Source organism: Pangasianodon hypophthalmus, chromosome 2, assembly GCF_027358585.1.
Source record: "Pangasianodon hypophthalmus isolate fPanHyp1 chromosome 2, fPanHyp1.pri, whole genome shotgun sequence".
Classification (NCBI taxonomy): domain Eukaryota; kingdom Metazoa; phylum Chordata; class Actinopteri; order Siluriformes; family Pangasiidae; genus Pangasianodon; species Pangasianodon hypophthalmus.
The window spans coordinates 22419944-22443249 of NC_069711.1; the positions used below are offsets into that span (position 1 = coordinate 22419944).

A 23306-nucleotide genomic window follows, 5' to 3' on the forward strand; every position below is an offset into this window, starting at 1 on the left:
ATTAATTAATTCCTATTAATTACTATAAATATATCTTCAATATTCTTTCTTTAAAAAGGGAAAGTTGGGTTGTTGATTATGAAAAATACTGTGGAAGTAAAACTTTTAAATGTTCAAAATAAGCTTGTTATAGCCTCTCACTCTAATAAACATATATTTTAGTGGATCTACTTGAGCTGGCCAAAGCCTCTGACCATCTAACAGTGATGAAGAAATGAAACGGAGGACAGAGAGACAGATGGAGGGGGTGGGAGTTGAGGTCATGCAAGTTTAAATGGCACATAATTGTCTGGCATTTAGTATATGTCATTTTAAAGACTTTGCCAGTCTTTCATCCACTAAATCTTTCAGATTAGTTTTTCTGACAGCTTCACAATTACACCATGTTCATACAGTATATTTATTTCTGTACTGGCATGACTTTTTGATGTATTGTATCATTGTTAACATGTCAAAGATAGTTCATCTTCCCATGACCACTGTGGCTAACGACTCTGTGATCTTATCACAACCATTTAATATAAGGCTCAGAGGAAGGATCACGAAAACACAATATAGAGCAACCACACAAAACAACAAAACACTCAGAAGCAAAACACTACGATATTCAAAAAGACACAGGATAGGTACAAAGATTAAGGTGAGGGTTAGGAGTAGGGTTAGCATTTGTACATTTTTTTTAATATGATATATTTCTTTCATATTAAGCTTAATAAAATCCAACCACATCACACTTGATTGCTCGAATCTGCATGATTTTCTCATTAAATCAGCTTGCATCTATCCTATTATCAATATTTGTGCATGACTTACTTGTAACTCAAACTGACAGAGTTGGCTCCTTTTGTCCTTCTCTTTCAAAGATGAAATGCATAAAACCACGGATCAATTTTTGGCATCCACATTCTCTTATTTGCTGTTAATAAATGGCTTAGTGAGGATTTTTTTTTTTTTTTTTGCGTAAACAAGAACAGCACTACTAATGGTTATAAGTAAAATTACAGAGAACATTATGAAGTAGAAGCTGTTGCTGATTCCTTTCTATCCCAAACTGTAGATTCATGATCGATGACAGTCGTGTCAGGTGATTACACTTCAAAATTTTATGTGCATTGGGTCTAAATTATTTAAGCCCACTTCACTGACACATCTATAACATGCCATCAGCAGTGATTGAGAAGACGCATGTGAAATAAAATAGTGGGCTTAACAAACATGAATGAGGTGGATTACTTTCTCAGTCATTGATGTTTCAAAATGCCTTTGGAGAGGAAATTAGAAGTAAATATACTAAGCAAACATAAGTAAGTATACTAAGCAAACATTGTCCAGTCAAAGTCAAAATTACATGAAGGGAAAATACAAATTACAAATTACAATTCCCATTACAAATGGGAAAACTGTAAGTCTTGTCTGGTTTAAAGGAAAGAGCTGGCTAATAGCAAGTGCAGCATGATTATGGACTTGAAACACATGACTTGAAAAAAAAATAGCAATCGTGAATATGTCTTGTATATATGTTCCTGCATATATGCACAATAGTTTCATGCCTATGATTAGACACTGTGCTAATATTGAGTTACTGATAAGTAGTAGAATTTTTTAGCCCTTTCATTCACGACCAACCATCACTGCAAATTGGCAAAAAAGTCTGCAAATTGTTTGGATTGCCATTCAACCCTTTTCACACACACTATCCCACATCATTCATACCCCGGACTGGCTTTAATCATTTCATATACACAGTGATCTTTAAGACAGAAGCTGTAAAAGGGGCTGTTTAAATTTATTAACTAAGCTGCACCACTACTACAGATTAATATAATTAGATATGGATATCAGGATATGATTAATCAGATAATGGGTCATAAAAGCTGTCATGATCATTTGATGGAGAATATTTACTCTCTGTCATGTACAGTTAAAGACACTGTGACCTTAATGTCACACCTAATTATGGCATATGATAGCAAATGAGTGCTTATGGATTCCTTTAAGAGTCTGTAATTAATACTAATGACTGGTCAGATGTGCTGACAGCGACTTATGCAGATCATTTTATTGTATGATGAGTTAAATATGTTTACATATGTTCACTTCAGGGATGGGATTTGACTGAATAAAAGGATTCCGTGGATGAAGGGTCAACTATCGAGCTGCAGACCCCTGGTTGCCTTAACAAAATGAATTTGCCTCCTGACATTTTTTTAAATTAATTGGATTAAATGTCTTTGTGCATGAGAAAGCAAAACGGGGAAAAAATCTATTACCTGAGTTTAATGTGTCATGACATAATGTGTGACAAAATGAACCCATGAAAATATTCAGATTAATCTGTCTTAGCAAGCATTTATTGAAGTAAGAGAAAAGAATAAGATTGCAAATAATTGGAAGAACTTTGAAAAATATTCCCAGGGCTAAAATAAATTCAAAATTATGGTGAATAAATTCAGCAGTTTAATGAAAGTTTAATGTTAATGTTAAATTCAGCAGTTTAATAAATCTACATACTACTAGCTCATGTTGTTTCTGAACTCGATTATTTCCCATGTTAGGAACAGCAATAGTGAGATGGTTGTGTCATTGTCATAGAGACAAAAGTCACATTTGCATGTGTCAGGTTAGATTTGCAATAACATGAGTGAGAGCAGACAGGAAACCCGGCAAAGGAAGAATGGCATGAACAGAAAATAAATGCATAAAGAATTCATTAATTGACTAGTCTGATTCAGTCTTTCAGTCCCTTATTTTCTAAATAGAGGATGAGAGACAGTCGGAGATTTGTGACGCACACAAACTGGTCATTTTTAAAAAAATGAACAATGGATTTTTATTGGCTTTGACAGTCACCTCTGCTCTCCTCTTTTCACTCTCTTTCTCTCAGTGTTGTGTTTTTTTTCCGCACCTTTCAACACACACCAATCTTTTCCATACCATCTCATGTACACAGCGTATTAGATATGTGAGCACTAAAATCTCATAAATAATTTTCTTTTTTCATTTCTTTCTCACTTTCTCTCACTCTTTACTTTCCAAAATTAATTCATTCACATAATTTTCTCCCATATTTACACCCCATATTCGTTTGACACCGTGAGAAAGAATCCTAAATGTGTGTGTGTGTGTGTGTGATACCATGCCAGAAGGCTTTTGCTCAGGTCTGGTGGAGTGCTAAAGATAAACTACACATCATATTAGAATTTCATGCTTTAGACCCCTGACTGGGTGTTTTAACAGGGCGCCTCAGTACACTTACACCCATCTCTCACTCACATACTCTCTCTCTGTCTCTCTCTGTCTCTCTCTGTCTCACACACACACACATACACACACATACCTTAGAATATTTAATAAATAATTAATCATTCTACCTACTTTAGAAAATTTCCATCCTTATTTTCAACATCAAGAACATAAATAATATAAGTCCTTTTGGGGTGTGTTTTCTCAGCTTTAGCTGAATATAATATATGTATACACTTACCATCCACTTTATTAGGAACACCTGTACAGTGCAGCAAAGCATGTAGTTACACATATTATTTTGATATGCAATTTAATTAAATATCATACCACACCACTTTGTGGCTTGATATTCCACCAATTGTTCCCCAAAATTAGCGACTCTAAGGTCAAGCACTCCCTCCATCCTCCCCAAAATGCCCACACATACACAAACTAACAGCAAGTAAGAGCGCTCAATCCCATGGGTGAGAGTATGTGTGGAGCACTATCACCTCTGCGGCCTTGCCTTAGCAGCTCATCCATTGTCCAGCACAGGTGTCAGAGGACAACGGACTGGGGTCCTGATGCCCTATGTGTAACATTTCACCTCTCTTTACACCCATCCATCATATATTTATCCATTTATTATTTCTTAGTCACCAGCCATTAATCATCTTTAGAAAAAAAACAATTCTAATATTCTGCTTTACTTTATTATGATCAGCTGCGACTTTCTTGTCAGTAAAAACACTATGGCGTTCTGACAGATCCACTCGAATGCCCCTGTAAGTGTCTGAGCTCTGATTTAGTATGAATGAAGGGTGATACGTTTGTACCTACTCCTCTTTTGCACTTTTGACATATTTATAATAATGCCTGACAAAAGAAGATGAAATTCACCACGCTTACTTCTGTACACAGAACTTCCACTGGGACAGAGGAGATTTATTTGGCTCATCAAGGTCTCACGGCTCCGAATCCCCGGGCCAGGATCCGAGGGTTCCTGGGGAATTCCCTATGACAGGCCTGATAAATTCCTGCTTTTCCAGTTTTTCTCAGCATACTCTGCCACTTCTTCAAACATTGTGTCTCTTTGGGGCTGAAATGGTGTGAGAGGATGTGACTGTAATGGGTTTTGCCTTTGCTCTGACCACTGCACCATCCAAATCTCAGTCATTAACCATCTGTATATATGCTCCTCTACTACTGTACCTTGGAATTTCTCTTTCAAGTAAAGTAGAGAAGTCGACAAGGACAAGGACAATATTTGGATAGGGCTGATATGAATGAGGGATGAGACAGAAGCTTGTTAATTGGGACTTGTTCTAAAATCTTAATCAAGATAGCATAGCTGTGAGCATAGGGCTTGGCAACATGTTTCTGCCCCCAAGTCTTGTTACCCCAGCTTGGACCTTAAATCACATTTGTGTGATGACCTCATTCACCAGTCAGCTCAGCCCTATCATATGACAGCTACCAACCGCAGAGGGTTTGGCCAAACCGTGCTTCCTCCAAGATACATGAAGCCAGCTAACCACATTCTTTTCAAACTGCTGATCATGCTGCTTCACAGTGTGGTGTAACACCCTCGGAGGAAAGTGCTATCCACCCTCTTCTACATACATGAGCTCACAGATTCCCTCGATTGGCTAGAGTCACTCTGATTACCAGGACAGAGAGAGAGAGAGAGAGAGAGAGAGAGAGAGAGAGAGACTCTTCTCTGTTTTGATGATGATGTGATGTCACAGGAGAGGTGCTGACATTTTGACAGCTGAGACCTGATCACAAACTTAATTGATTATGCTTATGTATGTTTTTCTATAGCACATAACTATATAAAAACTTGATCAAATCGTGAGGATATCACACTTAGCTAGTAAGGTTTTAGTAAAAGGCTTTACTGTTAGCACCATGTTTGTTAAACTTGTTCCTTATGCAACATGACCTCAGCGAGCAGATGGCCAAGGCAATGTTGGAAAGTAACTTATGCAAAATATTTCATGCCATTTTGGTAAAATATTTTTACAACTTCTTAAAGTAGTGATGTCTTTATATTATTATTATAGTACATATATAATTATATTGCTGGCAGGAAAACTTCAAACGGAGACATCCATCAGGTTTTCCCAGACTGTAACACATTTCTGCTCACATTATGGAATCCACTCCGACTTAATGAACTGTTGTAGTGCTGTGACAATGTTGACCAAATCCACTGAGTATTAGACCTATAGAGCAACTATATAACCAGATGAAATCTCATTATGTCACCATTTATTTTGCACCAAGGAGCAGCTCAGATATTCTGTAAATGCCACCCTGTCTACAAATGTGGTACCATCCCTCAGTGTGATTTTGCCCCATTGACTGAAAACCTATACATATGAGGTCTTTTAGGGCTAAAATGTATATTTATAATTCTTACACACCTGACACAAGATGTGTGCAAATTGGTGTGCGACTTGATGTGTCATGTATTTATTGTTTGTGAGAAATTGGCAAAGGTTTACACTTTATTTAGCTTCACAGCTTATCCTCATATAGTCTGTGCTATGAAGTGTGTGTGACAGGTTTAGCAACAGCAAACACTACAGGATTTAAAAAAAGTGAGAAAAGAAAAACTGAAAAGTAATTATTTTATTTTTGTCCATTTAGAAATATGTGGACTCTGCTTTAGAGCAGTTCTCTAAGAATGACAAGCCTTCTTGTTTCACACACATGGAAACTTCCTAATAATGATTTGCATGTTTTATGTGTGCTGTCATTGTTAAGTGAACAGGGCTGACATACACTGATGGCAGTCTAAGAAATCTTTCAAGCTGCCTCTTGGGATAGGAACTAAAAAGGGAAAAAGAGTAAACTTACTTGACAAGTCTCTAACAGCCTTGACTTGAGCAAGAAGGAGCCAAGAGTGTGGAAGGAGGAGAGGCAGAAAACAGGGGGGAAAATTAAATGAAAATGAACAACGGGTTTAAATCAACCAAGGCCATGAATGGGTGTTTGCTCCAAAAAGTTTATGGCTTAAATTAGGGTCACCACAACAGGAAATCACAGACAGCTAGGGTGTCATAATTTATCACAACACCACTCAGTGATGCAGTATGGGAATAAGAGATGCAGGAGAATGCAGCCTCTTCTTTCCTATCTCCAATATGCATGACCTCATACTGCCAATGCCTCTCACCACAAGACATACCCACCACAGTGAGACGAGACAGATGATTTGTCAGCCTCTTTCTCTCCATCTTTCTCAGGCCTTTGTGCTAACCAGCTGCCAGCGCTAGCACGCCACTTCCTGTCCCCACCACCAGTTTTCTGTCATTTTCAGTAACTCTACTTACCACAATTTTGCGTCTCTTTTTTTGACCCCCTCCTCAGGCTCTGAGCTGAGTGTGCACTCTAAACAGAAAACTTTTCTTCTGCGTTTTTGTTCACCTCAACGTTCATTAGGCTGTCTGCATAAAGCATAACACAAATGAAGAAAACTAGGACGTGAACTAGGAGGCCTTGCTCTCAACAAAAGGAGTGGAGAAAGTTTAGCTAAACACAGTTTTCTCAGCAAGGCTCATTTTGAAATACTTATTCTCTCTGCATATTCAACAACTCAACAGACGAAATGAAGAGTTCACTATGTGTCCTGGAGGATAAATAAGGAACAAAACAGGATGGGATGTGTGATACCACCCTGAAATTGATTCTTTTCCAATAACAGCATGTCCTAAAGCATTCTATTCCTGTTATACCACAACAACTTGCTAATACAAACTTTTTTTACTTATTAAAGAACAATATGTCTTACCTTTCATTCATTCATACATCTTCATCCTTTATCCTGTTCAGGGTCAAGGTGGATCCACAGCCTATCCTGGGAACAATGGACACAAGGATGGAGTACAGCCTGGATGGGATGTCAGTGAATCACTTTCACATTTAGGGCAATTAGTGTAGTTGCTCCAACTACAACATGTTTTTAGGAGGTGGGAGGAAAATGGAGATCTCCACACAGACACAAGGAGAATGTGAGCTTGGGCAATAATCCAGGTCCAGGGTAGAACCGGGGACCCAGGAGCTGTAAGATAGCAATGCTACCCACTAAAATAAAAAGAATAATTCATCAACGCCTCCTGACCAATCAAAATCTAGAATCTACAGCACCGTTAAAGCTGAACTGAGCATGATTTGAGAAATTTACAGAAGGAAAAACAAAATAAGGTTCTGGACAGACCAGACAGAAGGAGGTGAGTTTACAGCCCAAACCTTCCACAGAGCCAAATTTAATTCTACAGTCGTAACAGTTGTCATCTCTTCTGTTCTCCAGTCTTCACTCACTCTGTGTACAGCTGTTTCTGAGTGTGATTTTTGGTGTAGTTTTATTCTTCTGCCAAGTCTGGTGTGTGCCAGATGTGCCAAAAAAGAAGTGCAGAGAAGTAAGAGTGTGCGAGAAACAGACAGGGTGAGTGAGAGCAGAGACACACAGATTGTGAGAAAAATATGTGTTGACAGAAAGAGTGAGAGAGAGAGAGAGAGAGAGAGAGAGAGAGATGAGAAAGGTCCAGTCTAGATACTGACTTTAGTAAATCACACTGAATGGTGTGTAAGTCTGCATTTTCCCTGAAGCACCATGAATCTGTCATAGCAGATAAAAAGCAGTTAAGAGCCATGGTCTCTTTCATCTTGTTGTCTGGAGGGGCTGTGCTGGCTTAATCCTCAAACCAACACTGTGACCAAGTTCTGTCTGAGATTCAAAATGTCATACCTTACTTTAAAAAAAAAAAAAACGTGTATTATGTAGTTTGCGTATGTCAGTTCAGTCACCTTGGACACATGAGGAATGAGCTCCCTACGGTTGTTCCTCTACATGCTCTACATCAATCACACGCGTACTTCAGAAAGAGAATGTATAAAACCATTAACGAAAAAAAACAGATGTAACAGAATCTAAAAACAATTCTAGTGCTTGCCAGACCACGGTCCACTGATTGGACATTTGGGAAACATGTTAATGTTTAATGATGGCTGTGGATATTCTTTCTTGGATAGCCGAAAGACTGCAATTGCTAAGAACAGTTTACACTCAAGTCTCAATCACTGAACAGTCGATCACTTCAGTGATTACATTAGACTTAAATTTAAAACTCTAATGATGCTCATACTCAAGTTCCTTTTAACACACTTCGCACTGCTTGACTCTATAGTATACAGTTATAGAAGAGAAATGATTTCTATCACCCAGAAAAGGATGGGTTCCCTTTTGGGTCTGGATCCTCTCAAGGTTTCTTCTTCTTGTCACCTCAGGGAGTCCTTGCCACCGTCGCCTCTGGTTTGCTCATTAGGGATAAATTAAAATTTTTATATCTGGATTTCAGTAAAGCTGCTTTGTGACAGCGTCCATTCGTAAAAGCACTATATAAATAAAGTTGAACTAAAATACTATTTACACACATCTATATTTTGATAAATCTCATCTCTTTTCAATACTGTCTCAATTTGTCTTTATTCTTATTGGTGAATTGAGAAAAATATGAATACCTTTATAATACAACAATATTCAGTACTAACCAACAAGCACAGGAAGTGGAAATTATTGTGGCACAATAGCTAAAATTTGTGAGAATATACAGGAAATAAATAAATGGTAAACAGTAGGCCCTTGCTTCTCTTACCCTCCAACAATAGATTAATGGTTGATTAATGGTTCCTCCCATCTCCAAAAAGCAAGCCAGTAGGTGGATTGGAACATAAATTGCCCTAGGTTTAAATAAATGCATAAATGTATGTGTGCATGGTGACCTGCGATGGACTGGCATCTCATTCAGAATGTGTTCCCACCTCATGCCCAGTGTTCCCAGTATGGTTTCTGGAACCACCTTGACCCTGGCCAGGATAAAGCTCTTACTATTGATGAATGGCATGATGGTAGACTTTCCAAGTGTACCAAGGATTTCATCAGTCAATCAATGAGCAAAAAACATAAAGAGGAGCATCAGTACAGATAATAAACAAGTAAATGAGATGCAAATATACACTTTTTTACAGTAAGTATAGCAGGCAGTTTGAAGAAAAATGACATGAACTCAGAGGACTCACATGCAACTAAAAAGAGTGGAGGAAGTTTAGAGCTTGAACTGTTTTTCCATCATGGGTCATTCAAATTCATCTTCTCTCTGTGTATTAAACACAGAGACAAAATGAAGACTTCACTATTTTTTCTGTTTTTGCTGGAGCTTTGAAAAAGATGAATTTTGTTAAAGCTTATTGATTTGAGAAATCTTAATGTTAAAGAGAAAGGAAGAGAAAATAGCATTCATTTAGGGGTTTCAAGCAAACAAGCAGCATTTAGGTGTTAATAAAGTGAAAAACTAAGTACAGCAAAACAGCAGGTTTCAACCAGTCAGGATTTCAGAGGGTTAAGGTTTTGGTATAATTGTCAGAAGGAGTTAAGTTTAAAACTCAAAATATCCAGAGAACCAAATTAAATTCTTTGCCAATGTCTTAACTTGTCTGCAGTTGTAATCTATTCTGTTCTCCAGCCCACCAGCTGTTTCCGAGTGTGATTGGGGCTGTAGTTTTATTCTTCTGCCAAGTCTGGAGTGGTGATAAATGGCATCGGAAACACAAGTACAGTGAGAGAGAGGTGAGCAGTTTGTATATGAATCTAGGTTATTTGTAACTGTTCTGACTCACTCGCTCACGCTGCACTGTCCTTTACTCTGCCTATTGTCCTGTTTAGTAATTGTTGTACCGTTTTGTGATGTTTGCACACGTGCACTTTATATAGTCCTGTGTAGGTCTGTGTAGTCTTATTTAGTTCTGTATAGTCTCAAATAGTTCTGTGTTGCTTTATGTAGCACCGTGGTCCTGGAGGAACGCTGTTTCAGTTCACTGTGTACTGTACCAGCTATATATGGTTGAAATGACAATAAAGCCACTTGACACTGATACTTGACTTTCAAACACCATGTTATTCTTTTAGGGTCACAGTGAATCCAGGGACTATCCTGGAATCACTGGATGGAATGCAAACACATTCATACACTCATTCACAGTTAGAGGCAAATTATCTTAGCCAATCCATGTACTGGCATGTTTCTTGGAGGTGGGAGGAATCCTGGAACACAGAGGAAACCCACTGAGACACAGGGAGAACATGTGAAACTCCACACAGACAGTAACCCGAGCTCAAGATTGAACCTGGGACCCTGGAGCTGTGAGGCAGCAACACTATCCACCACACCATCCTACGGCCAACTGTGCTGATTCAAGATTTGATTTCAGACTAGAAATCCAGTAGCTGAAGAATGTAAATATGAGTATGCACAGTTTTGTGGTATGGTATGGTTTGTGTGTGAATGTGTAGATGTTGCCCAGGCCTAATGGAATAATGGAGTAATTGATTGCCGATTGACCCTAGTGCCATTGAAAACACTTCCCATTCAACCATTGCATTACTTTTATTTTCATTAAAGCATTCATTTAGCAATAGAGTTCACAAATTGGTAAATACACATGCATACACATTACACAAGTCCAGACATCTCAACTGAGTATTGATAAGCTCAGGGTCCTCTGAAGTGCTGTCACTCATGTCTGCAGATGAAGGAAGTGAAAGCTGCAGGAACACAGTGATCTCAACAGGTCAGCAAAAACATGTTTTCTGAGGTTATAGGAGGTCAAAATATCTGAAAATCAAGAAGGAAGGCAGAACTCTCACTGTCACGTGCATGTCAGCTACTTAAGCACTGCAGTGAATCCCACTTGAGTCATCAAACAATCACCCGCATATTTTTCAGTCTGAAAAAAGAGGAAATTGACCTGGTGACAGAGAACAAACATGTTCTCATGCTTGTAAATTCATAACAATTCGTGTAACTCACATTTCTGTGGCTTTATTATGCTGTGGGGGCACTTATTTTTGCTGGCATGATTTGGGTCCACTTGTCTCCTTGAACAGAGGAGTCACTGTAAAGCAATATAATTCAGTAAGGTAATTCTGACTGATCACCTTTATCCTGTGATGAAACATTTCCATTCACAGGGCACAAGGGTTCACTAAATAGTTTAATGAGGGTGAAAATGATCTAAAGCATATGCTATGGCCTTCACTGTCACCAGATCTCAACCCAGCTGAACACCTATTTTGGATCAACACTCTCAAGCATCATTAAAACAGCAAACGAAAGAATATCTTTTGGGAGAACAGTGTTCATCACTCCAGTACAGTTCCAGAGACTTGTAGAATGTGTGCCAAGGCACATTGAGGCTGTTTTGGTTGCTTGTCATGGCCGAAGAACTTACTAAGACACTTGCTATGTTTGCCTTTGATTTGTCACCCATATGTGTTCCTTTCTTGAAGGCATATGAGAAACTCGTTGTGGGTAGCTGCCTTAAAACATAATGTCATAGCTGAGACATTGCAGACTTTTAACAGTGCCTATACCATAATACTGCTGAATTCTGATTGGTCAGAAGGTGTTAGTGATTTTCTACAACAGCAGCTCTGACAGTAGTTCCAGCTGCACACTAAATCACAGATTTCTATTAATTCACTCATAATTCACAATTGCTTATGGCTGCTATCACATAAGTGTTAACAGGAGCTAACTTGCTTTGTGAAAATTCCACAACATTATATGAAGGCTAAGTATAAATGGATAAAAAAAAAGTATGACATGCCGTTCTTTAATAAATAAATAATTGTTAGTGCTGGAAAATTGGTAAAAGCTGTATAATTGGAATAAAACACTTCAGAGTGTTAATATCACATTATCACACTACCCTGTTGTTGATTATTGTCTTGTAACAGCATGTCCCATTAGGTTTTTTATTTATTGTTATATATTTAATTTAATTATATATTATTATTGTACTGAACTGACCTTATACAGTTGATTGATACTTTCCAAAGTGTATAATAGCAGATTCATTGCTGGACATATTGTGTGTGTATGTGTGTGTTATGTAAATGTCTTTGGAAAAAGCAGAGCTTGTTTTACTGCTTTAGCAAAATAACTGTGGCATTTTTTTTCATGCAGCTGTTTACCCACAAAGCAACCGGGAAGTTCTGCTGTTGACGAGGCAGATGACTGACAGAAGCCCTTTTCACACACTAATTGGTGCCCTGTGTGAGGATTCAGGTCTCTTTACCGCTCTGCCTCTCGGTGCTTATAATCAGCTCAAATTCCACATTTAGGCCACCGTTTGTTCGTTTGTTTGTTTATTTATTTGTTGATATTATTTTGCGCTCAAACAATAAACTAAAACGCCCCCCACCTCCCCCCAAAAATCGCTGGGGTTGCACATTTTTCCCCTGTGATAGCATGTTTTTGCTTTGTCTATTCAGCATGGAGCGTGTCAGCGCGCGGGTGTGTTTGTGACAGCCGGCTGCGCAGCGCGAGAGCTCGGGCTCGGGCTCTGCCGCTCAACACCGGGAAATTGCTTTTTTTCCTTCTTCCCTTCAGCGCATCGGGGCTGTGCCGAGTCTCCTCTGGTTGAGAGAAAGTGTGTGTGTTGGGGGGGAGGAGACGTTACACAGTAATGACTTCGGCGCTGTTTGGAGAGTGCACGCTGTGTGTGCCCTATAGGTCACTCACTCAATCCTGAAAGCGGACTAAATAATTATTAATACCTCCTGAGCGTTAATAGAGCTTCATAGGCGATTTATCAAGCTGTCGATTTGTTTAGGGGTTCAGCTGCCACAGCACTCTGTTATTTCCCAACATGGGAGAGAAAAGGAGCTATGTGAGTGCAAAAACACACAGCTGGTCGTTTTGTGTAAAATAATTTCAAACACCACTAATAGTAATCCAATCACTAATTGATCCTTGATTAGGAGAATAATAATTATTCTTAATGTCATGTTCTTAAAGTGTTCATAATTTGTCTAGTGGTCTGTGCTGACAAAAAGAGAATCAAATTACCATGGTCATTCACACTTGCAAATTCATAATAATCTATACAACTCAATTTATGTGAAATGTTACAGAGGTTAATGTTAGAGTTAAGCACAAGGTTAGTGTTTCTTATGACTTCCAACCACATCGCACTAGGGTGGTTCCACGATTATGGTGCCAATTAGCCCTTATAACTCTTACTCTATATTAAATGTCTTTTTTTTTATCATCTTTCAACATTGCATCTAAGACAACATGCATTGAACCATTCAAAAATGTGTTTTTAATTTTTTACATAAATTTCATTTAATTAATAATTTAAATTCAATCTATAATATGGGTAATAGGGTTATACTTTGTGACTCTGTGAGTCAATATCAAATATCAGTCAAAATAAAGAAAAAAAGAATGGGAGAATGTACTTTTCTTCTTCACATGATCTTCAGCAAATTTGGATGATGCAACTTCCTGTTGAACATATGAATGTTGTAGGACTAACAAAAACAATTGTACATTTTTCATAAACTATAATGGATGATGCCTGGAAAAGGATGTTTCAAGAATGAGGTATTAAATGAATTCACAAATTAATGCAAAATCTTAAGAAATAATAAGATTTTAATAATAAGTATTGATTATGCTAATGATTATACTTCAAGGGTAAATATATTTTTCTAGGTTTATTAATGTTTTAGGTTATTTATCTGAAACATGCATATAGGATGCATATAGGTAGTTGCAAAGGACACTTGTCCTTTACCTGTTTAAAATGTCATGGAATCACCCACAAATTTCTCATGGTCTTAGGTTGATTAAGCTTACGTATTATTTCTGTAATAAAGGATCAGTTATTGAGTGGACTACTATTAATGGTGCTTGTCATGATTTTTACACAAATAGGTCAATTAATTTGCACTCATTCGAGGCCTGCTCTTGTCCTGCGTTGGGAAACAGCAGTGTTCTGTCAGCCGAACCCCTAAACAAATGGAAAAAAAAAAAAACACTGAATGATTAAGATAAAATATTAAATATTTTAAAGTGCATACCTACCGTGCTCAAGTTTGGCCTGTGCATCGGCTTAAGTAAGTGTGCAGAAGCCGCACACACTTGCTGTGTAGCTTGTGAGTGTGTGAACGGGTTGTCCATTGTGGTCGTGTGGGTGTGTTGTCTGCCTCTCCCGTAAACCGAGCCCGTAGAGACGCTGACTACAGGGGAATCTCATCGGCAGTGCAGCTGAGACGCCAGAGAACACAGAAGCTCTTCCTCTGCCTCTCTCAATTTCCACTCTTCTGTCTTCCTTTTCTCTTGTTCTTCTTTCCAAGTGCACACTAAAGCTGAAGATCACATTGCATATACATTGGGAAAATGTCACCTAATAATACACATACTTAATTACTAATGTACATCATGGTCTATAGACAATCATACATTTGTGCACAGTACTGTATAGATTCATTAAAAATATATGCACAGTATAAATTAGAGACTGACTATGGAAATATATATCTAAACACACACTTGCACTGAATTGAACGTGTGCATTTCAGCAAGATTCTCTGTGAGGGTGAAGTGATCGTGTCTCACACACACACACTGGCCCTCTGACTCAGCACAAGCAGCAAGAAGGAGAAGAGCTGTGCTGAGTCTGAGCGTCAGCTTTGACTGAACACTAAGAGACATAAGCATCTACATAGGGACAGCATGAGCAACAACAACAAATGTCACATTTATAACCCGAAGCAGGCTTTCAGTAAGAGACTCGGACCACACAGTTATATATTTGTCAATGCATCGATAAAAGGACATTTTTAAATGGAGTTATCATTGAAATGTCAGTGTTAGTTCTCTAAAGAAAGCAGCAACATCTGCTCCAAAGAAATGCATTGAGAAAAGGTTTCTGTATATTATAAGAAACTGCAACACTGCCATAGAAAAACAGCCAATGAATTTAAAAATACAGTATGTTCTAAGCATAACTAAATATTAATCATTTATTACTTTCTGTTTCACACATCTCAAGATTTAAACAATTCTACTTAAAGAACATTGTAATTTAGGCTAAAATTTCAAAATTATGCCAAAATACATTACAAGACCAAAAGTTTGTGGACACCTGACAAATACAACCATATGTGGTCCTTCCCCAAACTGTTGCCACATTGTACAGGATGTCTTTGTATGCTGTAGCATTACACAATTCCCTTTCACTGGAACAAAGAGGCCCAAACCTGTTCCAGCATGATAGTGCCCTTGTGCATAAAGTGAGCTCCATGAATTATCAAGGTTGGTGTGGAAGAATTCGTGTGCACAGAGCTCTGACCTCAACCTCCCTGAACACCTTTGGGATGAACTGGAACGCCGACTGCACCCCAGACATCACTAATACTCTTGTAGCTGAATGAGCACAAATCCCCACAGCCACTCTCCAAAATCTAGTGGAAAGCTTTCCCAGAAGAGTGGAGGTTATTATAACAGCAATCTGGAATGGGATGTTCAACAAAGACATAAGAATGCGATGGTCAGGTGTCCGTATACTTTTGGCCAAATATTGTACATTTTGATCATAGTCATGAGTTCAATATTGTAAGGTAATCATCACAGAAAGCTACATGTCATACAGGGCGGGCAAGACACTCTGCAGCTTGAGAAAAAGTATGGACTCTTAAAGTCCATTGGAGGTCAGAGGAGGTCATGCAGCCTCTCAAACACTCCTCTCCCACGGCTCGTTCGCATTCACCCTCTCGTTCACCTTCTCTCTCACAGCCAGCTAACCAAAACAGCACCACAGTCAGTCGTTTTGGGGATATATTCATTCAAATAGTATGCACATAATGAATATCTGGTTCCACTGTAACGGAGGACATCAGCTCTAACATTTCTTTCATGCAGGAGAGTGTATCTTTCAGCACAAGCAGTGAGGGACAACAGTTCAAGTGGAATAAAGGAAGTAGCTGACATAACTAGATGGAAATGGATGTGTAGCATTTAGTTCAGTCCAGCTTCAAATTCAAAATTCTACAATAATTGCAAATCATTTTAATAAATAAATGTGAAAGAAAAACCATTTAGGACACAAATATGGCATAGTTCTTTTCCACTGGAGCACTATCTAGTTGCCTAAGTATGCAGCCAATGGAGTGGATTTCAGGAGGCTAATTAGATAGAATTTGGAAAGTGTCTAAATTGCTCATTAGCCAGCTTTGTGCCAACACTGAGCCAACACCGACTCTTTCTGTTAATAAAGTATCAGCCAGAGGCTCCTGCTAATCTGTATGCTTTAAATCTGTAAAGAGACTGGTCTGTAATCAAATTTCATTAAAGTAGGCTACAAATAAAATAGCTCTATTTAAACACAGCCTATTTAATATGACTAATATATAATATAATATAATATAATATAATATAATATAATATAATATAATATAATATAATATAATATAATATAATATCATTTGAATACTGAATGAATACTGTGTAAATTTATTAGAAATAAGATGAGCATGTTTATTAAAAGCCTGTAGTGAATTAGTGGGATGTATGCGTCATGCTGTAGAGTTGGATGCTTCACGTCGGCTTTATTTCTCGGCTGCAGTTCGGATCTTCTGAACCTGATTATTTCCATTCAATCGGAAATGAGAGATCGCACAGATTAGCAGGTGGTGAAAAAGAGATAAATGAGTGTCTAGATACGATCAGATAGATCAATTTCCGAACAGAGCGATAAATCACAGCGTCTGGAGAGAAGCGCACAGTCTAGTCACCACCTGTGGTGTCCTACTGCTCTGACATGCTCTTTAGGACGCTAGTGTGCGGTTTGGGACAAGCCCCAGTCAATTAATCAGCCAGAAGCCGGTCATCAACTCCTTCAACATTTATACAGTTATCAGAGCTTTCGTGCGCGTTTGTGTTTATACGCGATTTTTACTTTCTGAGAGCCGCTAATTTGTGTGTGTGTGTGTGTGTGTGTGTGTGAGAGAGAGAGAGATACGTTTATCATGTTTTGATTTGCGTATGCCGTTAATTACAGCAGCAACAACAACAACAACAACAACAATAATAATAATAATAATAATAATAATAATAATAATAATAATAATAATAATAATAATGTGTTTATTAAGCTGATCATTCAGGGCGGTTGTTGTCTGAGTGCATCATTTTCCCCGACATCTATTTTAATTTTTTAAGTAAATAAAACAAACAATTAAATTAAAAACAAACAAACAAGTAAACAAACAAACAAATAAAGTAATTGCTTGTTTACATTCGCTCTAAATATGAAAGCCCAAAACGCCGAAATCGGACCAAAGTGCAGATAAATCAAGTAAATAAAAAATAAATAAATAAATAAACGAAAATGTAAAAACAACGACAACAACAACAAAAACGAAAAGCCTAGTCGTCTACTAGAATGTGTCTTTCTGTTACATTTATCTCCTGGTGATAAACATAACAGAGCAGGAAAAAAAGACATGTTTATTTATGATCATTATTATTTTTAATAATAACTAATGTATTGAGTTTCACATCCCAGCAGCTGTTAATATTAATGTAAACCTGGTTTAGGTGTCACTGAGACAGATGACTTCAGTAATCACTTCATTCGGAGGCACTGAGGAACGAAAAACGCGTTTGACACAACTTTTTATTAAACTTTATGAAAACAAGATTCTGAACAACATTCCATTCAGAAACATTTCAGATTGGACTTATTGACACGTAGAGGACATTAGATGTTTCTAGAATAAATATATAGAAATCATGTATATACAGTTTTGTTTTTTTACACAAACAGCCCATCTCTGAGCCAAGATCATCTCAAGCCTCCTCATGTGCTCCTTATGGAAGTAATGTCCAGAGACTGCGCTCACACTGCATTCTGCCTGAAGCAGCCTGAAGCAGGAGGATCCACTGGCTTCCTGCTGCCCTTCCCAAACAACACCTCACACACACGAGGAAGATCTGACTGAAGATCTGACTGACACCCCACTGGAAAAAAAAGAATCCTACTGACTCTGTATAACTCTTAAGTACTTGATTAAGATATTGCATTTTGCATGTAGGCTACTGAGACAAGATTCCTGGTTGTTTTAAATATTTTGGGGGTCATTTCTATTGCACATTTTTCCAACAAATTCTGAACTGCTCTTAAAGAACCATCACATCTTGTTCAGCCTATAGTACAATTTAGTGTACGTTGTATTCATGTTATAATTCTGCCTAAGAGCAATTAACTGGTCAGGAGTATATTCTGTCAAGCTAACAAAATAATGCAGCATATTTTAGAGCATGTGATAAAATCTACTTATCATCATAACTTGCATCCATTCAGCTTCAAAACAATCAGTTCAAGCATGGCTATTTTGGTGTTAGAAATATAGGATGTTTTTAAACCTGCCACATCTAGCATTAATCAAAAAATTCTTTTCTATTCGATTGGTATTCAATTGAAGCATATAAAAATGCACATTAAAATTGTTTTTCAGTCCTTTGGTGAATATCTATAGGATGTAGCAGCGACTGAAGTCCATGTATTGTATGTCACCTTCCATGAATCGCAGCATATCCCTAATTCCCTCTGTTCCAGTGCAGTAGGCATTGCATCTCTTCTTAGGCTAGATATTGTACATATTCGATAGAAAGAATATCGTTGATCTATTTGCATGCTTTTACATACAAACATTGCAGTTAAGATGTTGCTTCTTTTTTTTTTAATAAACAAGCAAAAAAGACTTGGGGGGGAAAAATAATTCAAAATGAACACACTAACTGATTTCTACATATTTACACGTTGTGAGAATAAATAAGTAAAATCTGGCTCAGTTCATTTCGTCTATGTGGCACTATTCTGTTACTCAGAACATTTTAAAAAAGAAAGAAAGAAAGGAAAGAAAGGAAATTGGGGTCGGACGCATTTCCCGGGTGTAAAACCTTCCTGGACTCTTGTAGTTTTGCGGGCTGTGTTCCAATTCCTTAACTGCATCTTTACTAAAAGTCTAAAGAGGTTACACTACACTGTTCAGACTTAGAAGAGAGATAAGATGGAGAAGGAGGAAGATACAGGGCTGATTAAGGGCCATGCTTTTTTTTTTTTTTTTTTTTTTTTTCATCCAGGTGTGTGGGAAAGATACAAAGGGCTTGGAGATTTAGTGACCATACATGTCCCGCATGCAGGGTTGGAGGGTGGATGCAGGCTGCAATGCTTCCTTCTCAGGTTCATGAGTTACTACAGAGAGTACAACCATGTCAAATAAGTCCAACAATCTATTGCTTTTCCCCCCTTTTTTCATTCATTCGTTGGCTTGCAAATTTCCTCTTTAGTCCGATCACAAAAATAAATAAATAAGTAAATAAATAGCATTTCAGTTCCACCCGTCTCGCGCTTGGTGCAGTCGGATCCGTTAAGACTGTGCACAAGTCTGAGAACACAAACACCGCTGGCTGTATGAGCATGTAAGACTTTTCAGATTACAAAACGCTCTATGCTATAATACACTGAGTCAGAAAGCACGCTGTTTTGGGTCTGGAGGTGATGCATGAGTCCACGTTTAGGTCAGAGGTGAGGTCCGTGTATAGCTTCTCTATAACACACTACCTTTAAGACTTCGAGAGTTGAAAGTCTAATGCACGCGCACAAACACTCAGAATATGGTGTGTGCGTTACTGGAAATATGTTGCTTGTGGTAGTCATGTAATGATCTGAGTCCTTGGCTTTTTTTTCTGAAAAGCACACAGCAAAATCCTCAGTGTTAAATGAACAAATACACTCAAAAAAGCGTACTAAAGTGCACCTTTCCCTGTCGGGGAGGTGGTACCCTTCCCTCTTGTGCATTTAATATGCAGCTTTCACCTAGAAATGTTGACATGGTGTACCTTCATCATGTAAGGTACATATTTGGACCGTAAATAGTGCTGGGAGTAAAGCTTTAAAAAGCACTTTTCTAGGTCAAAGACACACACTAAAGTTAGAACAGGTGTACCCTTGAGGGTAACAAGGAAAAGTACACTTTAGTACCTTTTTTTTTTTTTTTTTTTTTTTGCAAGTGTTAATTCAGCATCAGGGGATTTTGCTGTGCAGGAACTGTAGCCTAAATTAAAAAAAAAAAAAAATCACACTCAGATAAAAACGAAAAGTTTAAAAAAAATCAGTTTGTGTGGGATAAAAAAAAAGACCTGAAACAGTTCTCACATGAAGAAATCCGCCGATGAGGCTTTGCCGTGGTTGCCGCTGGACGGGTCCCGGGTGCCGCTGCTGCCGCCGGTGAAGTTCCGGCCTGCGAGCTTCTCGTACTTTTCTTTGTACATGTCCCTCTCTTTGGCCAGGCGCGCCACGTCCTGCTTGAGCTGCTCCACCTGGTTCTGCAGTGTGCACTTCTCGGTCTCGAGCATGTGCCGCTGCTGCACGCGCTTGTAGCGGCACGACTGCGCGTAGCCGCGGTTCTTCAGGGTGCGCCGCTTCTGCTTCAGGCGGATCACCTCCTCCTTGCTGAAGCCGCGCAGCTGCCGGTTCAACTCGCGCACCGTCATGCTGACGAGCTGCTCGTCCGAGAAGCGGTCTTCGAGGCGCGCGTGCGTGTGGTGGCCGTGGTGGTGGTGGTGCGCGTGGTGGGCGTGCGCCGCGTGGTGGTAGCCGTTCGAGGAGGTCGACAGGTCCTCGCCGACGTACTGCTGCCCGCGGAACGTGTCGTAGGGCTGGTGGTGATGGTGATGGTGGTGGTGGTGCGCGTTGCCAATGAGCGCCTCTACCGCGTCCTCAGGGGTCAGGTTTAACGCCTCGGGGCTGATGTGGTGCTGGTAGTTAGGGATCCAGTAGAAATCCTCCAGCTGGGGCTTGCCCGAGGCGCCTTGAGTACTGTTGCTGCTGTTGTTTCCACCATTGCTGCTGCTGCTGTTGTTGTTGTTGTTGTTAACTCCGAGGTTCTGGACGGGCTGTGCGCCGGGACTCGGTGCGCAAAAGCTTGGCGAGGAAGGCACGGAGGAGCAGGGCGTGCTGATGGGCGTGGAGGAGAGAGAGCCCGGCGGTAAGCGGTGGCAGTAGCGCTCGGCTTCAGGCGGCTCTTTTTTCACCTCAAACTTCATGAGGTCGAAGTCGTTCACATACTCGATGGCCAGGGGGCTGTTGGGCAGGTCAGCGCTCATGGCGAGGTCCGCAGCCATGTCAGTCCATGCGAGGACACGTGCAGCCTCAGAGCCAAAGCGAGGGGGAGTGAGAGGCCCTGTGCTGTCCTGTAGTGTCCTGTAGTGTCCTGTGCTGTCCTGTAGTGTCCTGTGCTGTCCTGTAGTGTCCTGTGCTGTCCTGTGAAGACTGTGCAGGTGGGATGTTTCACGCACAGCTCTTTAGCATCTGTTTCTCTGATTTTAGTGCGTAGAACGGCTTCTATTTATAGCAGCAGGGCTAGACGTGCAGCACACGTGTAAACTCACTTGTACACCTGCCAGGTCGCCTCTGCGCTCCTCTTGTTGACAACTTCACTCGGGTCAAATGCACGAACTCGACACTTCAGAACTGTCTTTGCTTCAGTCCTCTAAACGCGCCTTCAGGTGAAGCGTAAATTGTAGAAAATGCCAGAAACAGGTTTGCCCAACTTTTCTTCTGTTTTTGCACGTGCGGTTATCCCTTGTCTCCAGCTGTGCACAGCTGTCCTCACACAGGGCCAAACAGCTGGAAGTTTCCTCACTCGCGCGGAACAGTCACCAGCAGCACCGACAACTCGAACCATCAGCCACTTAATCAGTCCAGTTAAGTGGAATGGTTAGCTAAGGAGAGTCAGTAAGAAACATAGCAAGAAAACACATACATAAAAAAAAAAAATGAAATCACAGTAAGTTCCAGCGATGGGACAGCCCACAGAAAGAGTACTGAAGTCTGTCAGCGGATATCCCGAGCTACCTGCGTGCCTTCTCCTCCGTCAGGACAGCTTTGATATACTTTATTGTTGTTGTTTATATATATATATATGAAACAGTAGATCCCTGTAAACTGCTTGCTCTTTTCCTCCAGCGCTTTCGCTCTCTCTGCCCCACCGACTTCACACCGTGTCACTGAAGTATACAGAGAGCAAGCGGCACATGAGTTTATTTATACAGCCAGATGGTCAAACCCCTCCCACTCCCTGTAGCATCCGCGGACCAATGCGAAGACGCAGCGTCGGGTTCATTTGCATATTCCTGTATGAGCCTCTCGCTATAGGACCAGCCTCGACACGCCCTCTAGCGACACCTGCGTGAATTAGCATACAGAAAAGCCCAGGCCAAGGGAAGAGGCGTTAATGGAGAAAATGGAGAAACGTGAGAAACGGCCAGGTTGTGTGTTGACAGCGTGTCTGAGGCGATCCATCAGAAAATATCCTGATATAAGAACACACAAAATGGTGCAACAGAGTCGAGTTTAATCTGTAATAATTGCTCTACCACAAACAGTGATGTTTATAGCTAAAACAATAATTAATCATAATGCATATTCGCTAGTTATGATGATTAATTATTGCAATAATGAATACAGTAATGTATGGTTTTCAAAGTGCAAGATAAAACACAGATTCTCTAAAACATGAATCAGTGCAAATATAGGTTGCTATATTAAGCATACCTTGTTAATATTTTTGCTACTGAATATTTCCTCAAAATTGTGAGTTCAAAATTCTGAAACAAACAAATGAACACAAATGCTGAACATGTTATCTGAACAATCATCTGACATGACAAACAGGAAAAGTTATGATATCTAAATGACTAAATAAATTTAACACTGCAAATAAGGCCTAACATATATAACATATTTCTAAATTAACATCAAAGACAAAAACAGAATATGTACTATGAATGATTAAATAATTACCTCCTTAGAATCCTAACAGGGAAGTCATGTACCGTAGTTATGAGAGTTTGAAAAGTTTAAAGGGGATATCCCAATTTGCCATAATCAGGACAAACCTTAGATTTCCTAACAGCCTACATGAACCTTAAAAACAACAAGCTACTATTTGGAGGTTATAGCCTACAGTGGCAACTTGGTAAAGCACATAGACGCATGCAGATGTATTTTATGTACGTGGATCATACCTGAAGTAACAATTCATTATTTTATTGCAATTATTTTCCACTTGCTGACTAGGACAATGTAAATGGAGTTACACATTTAATTACAGATCTTACTGCATGCAGTAACATTAAACAGGGTGAGAAAGAGAT

The 23306-nt window shown here is 39.3% G+C and overlaps 1 protein-coding gene across 1 annotated transcript; it reads right to left on the reverse strand.

Annotated features, from left to right (window-relative positions):
• Nucleotides 1-10719: 10719 nt before the first annotated feature.
• Nucleotides 10720-22434, reverse strand: mafaa (v-maf avian musculoaponeurotic fibrosarcoma oncogene homolog Aa). The gene is made up of 3 exons (XM_034300900.2): nucleotides 20305-22434; nucleotides 14166-14449; nucleotides 10720-11184 (listed from the first exon to the last, which is right to left on the reverse strand). The coding sequence occupies exons 1-2, from the start codon at nucleotides 21270-21272 to the stop codon at nucleotides 14194-14196; spliced, it is 1224 nt and encodes a 407-aa protein (XP_034156791.2). The 5' UTR covers nucleotides 21273-22434; the 3' UTR covers nucleotides 10720-11184; nucleotides 14166-14193.
• Between the last annotated feature and the right edge of the window lie 872 nt (nucleotides 22435-23306).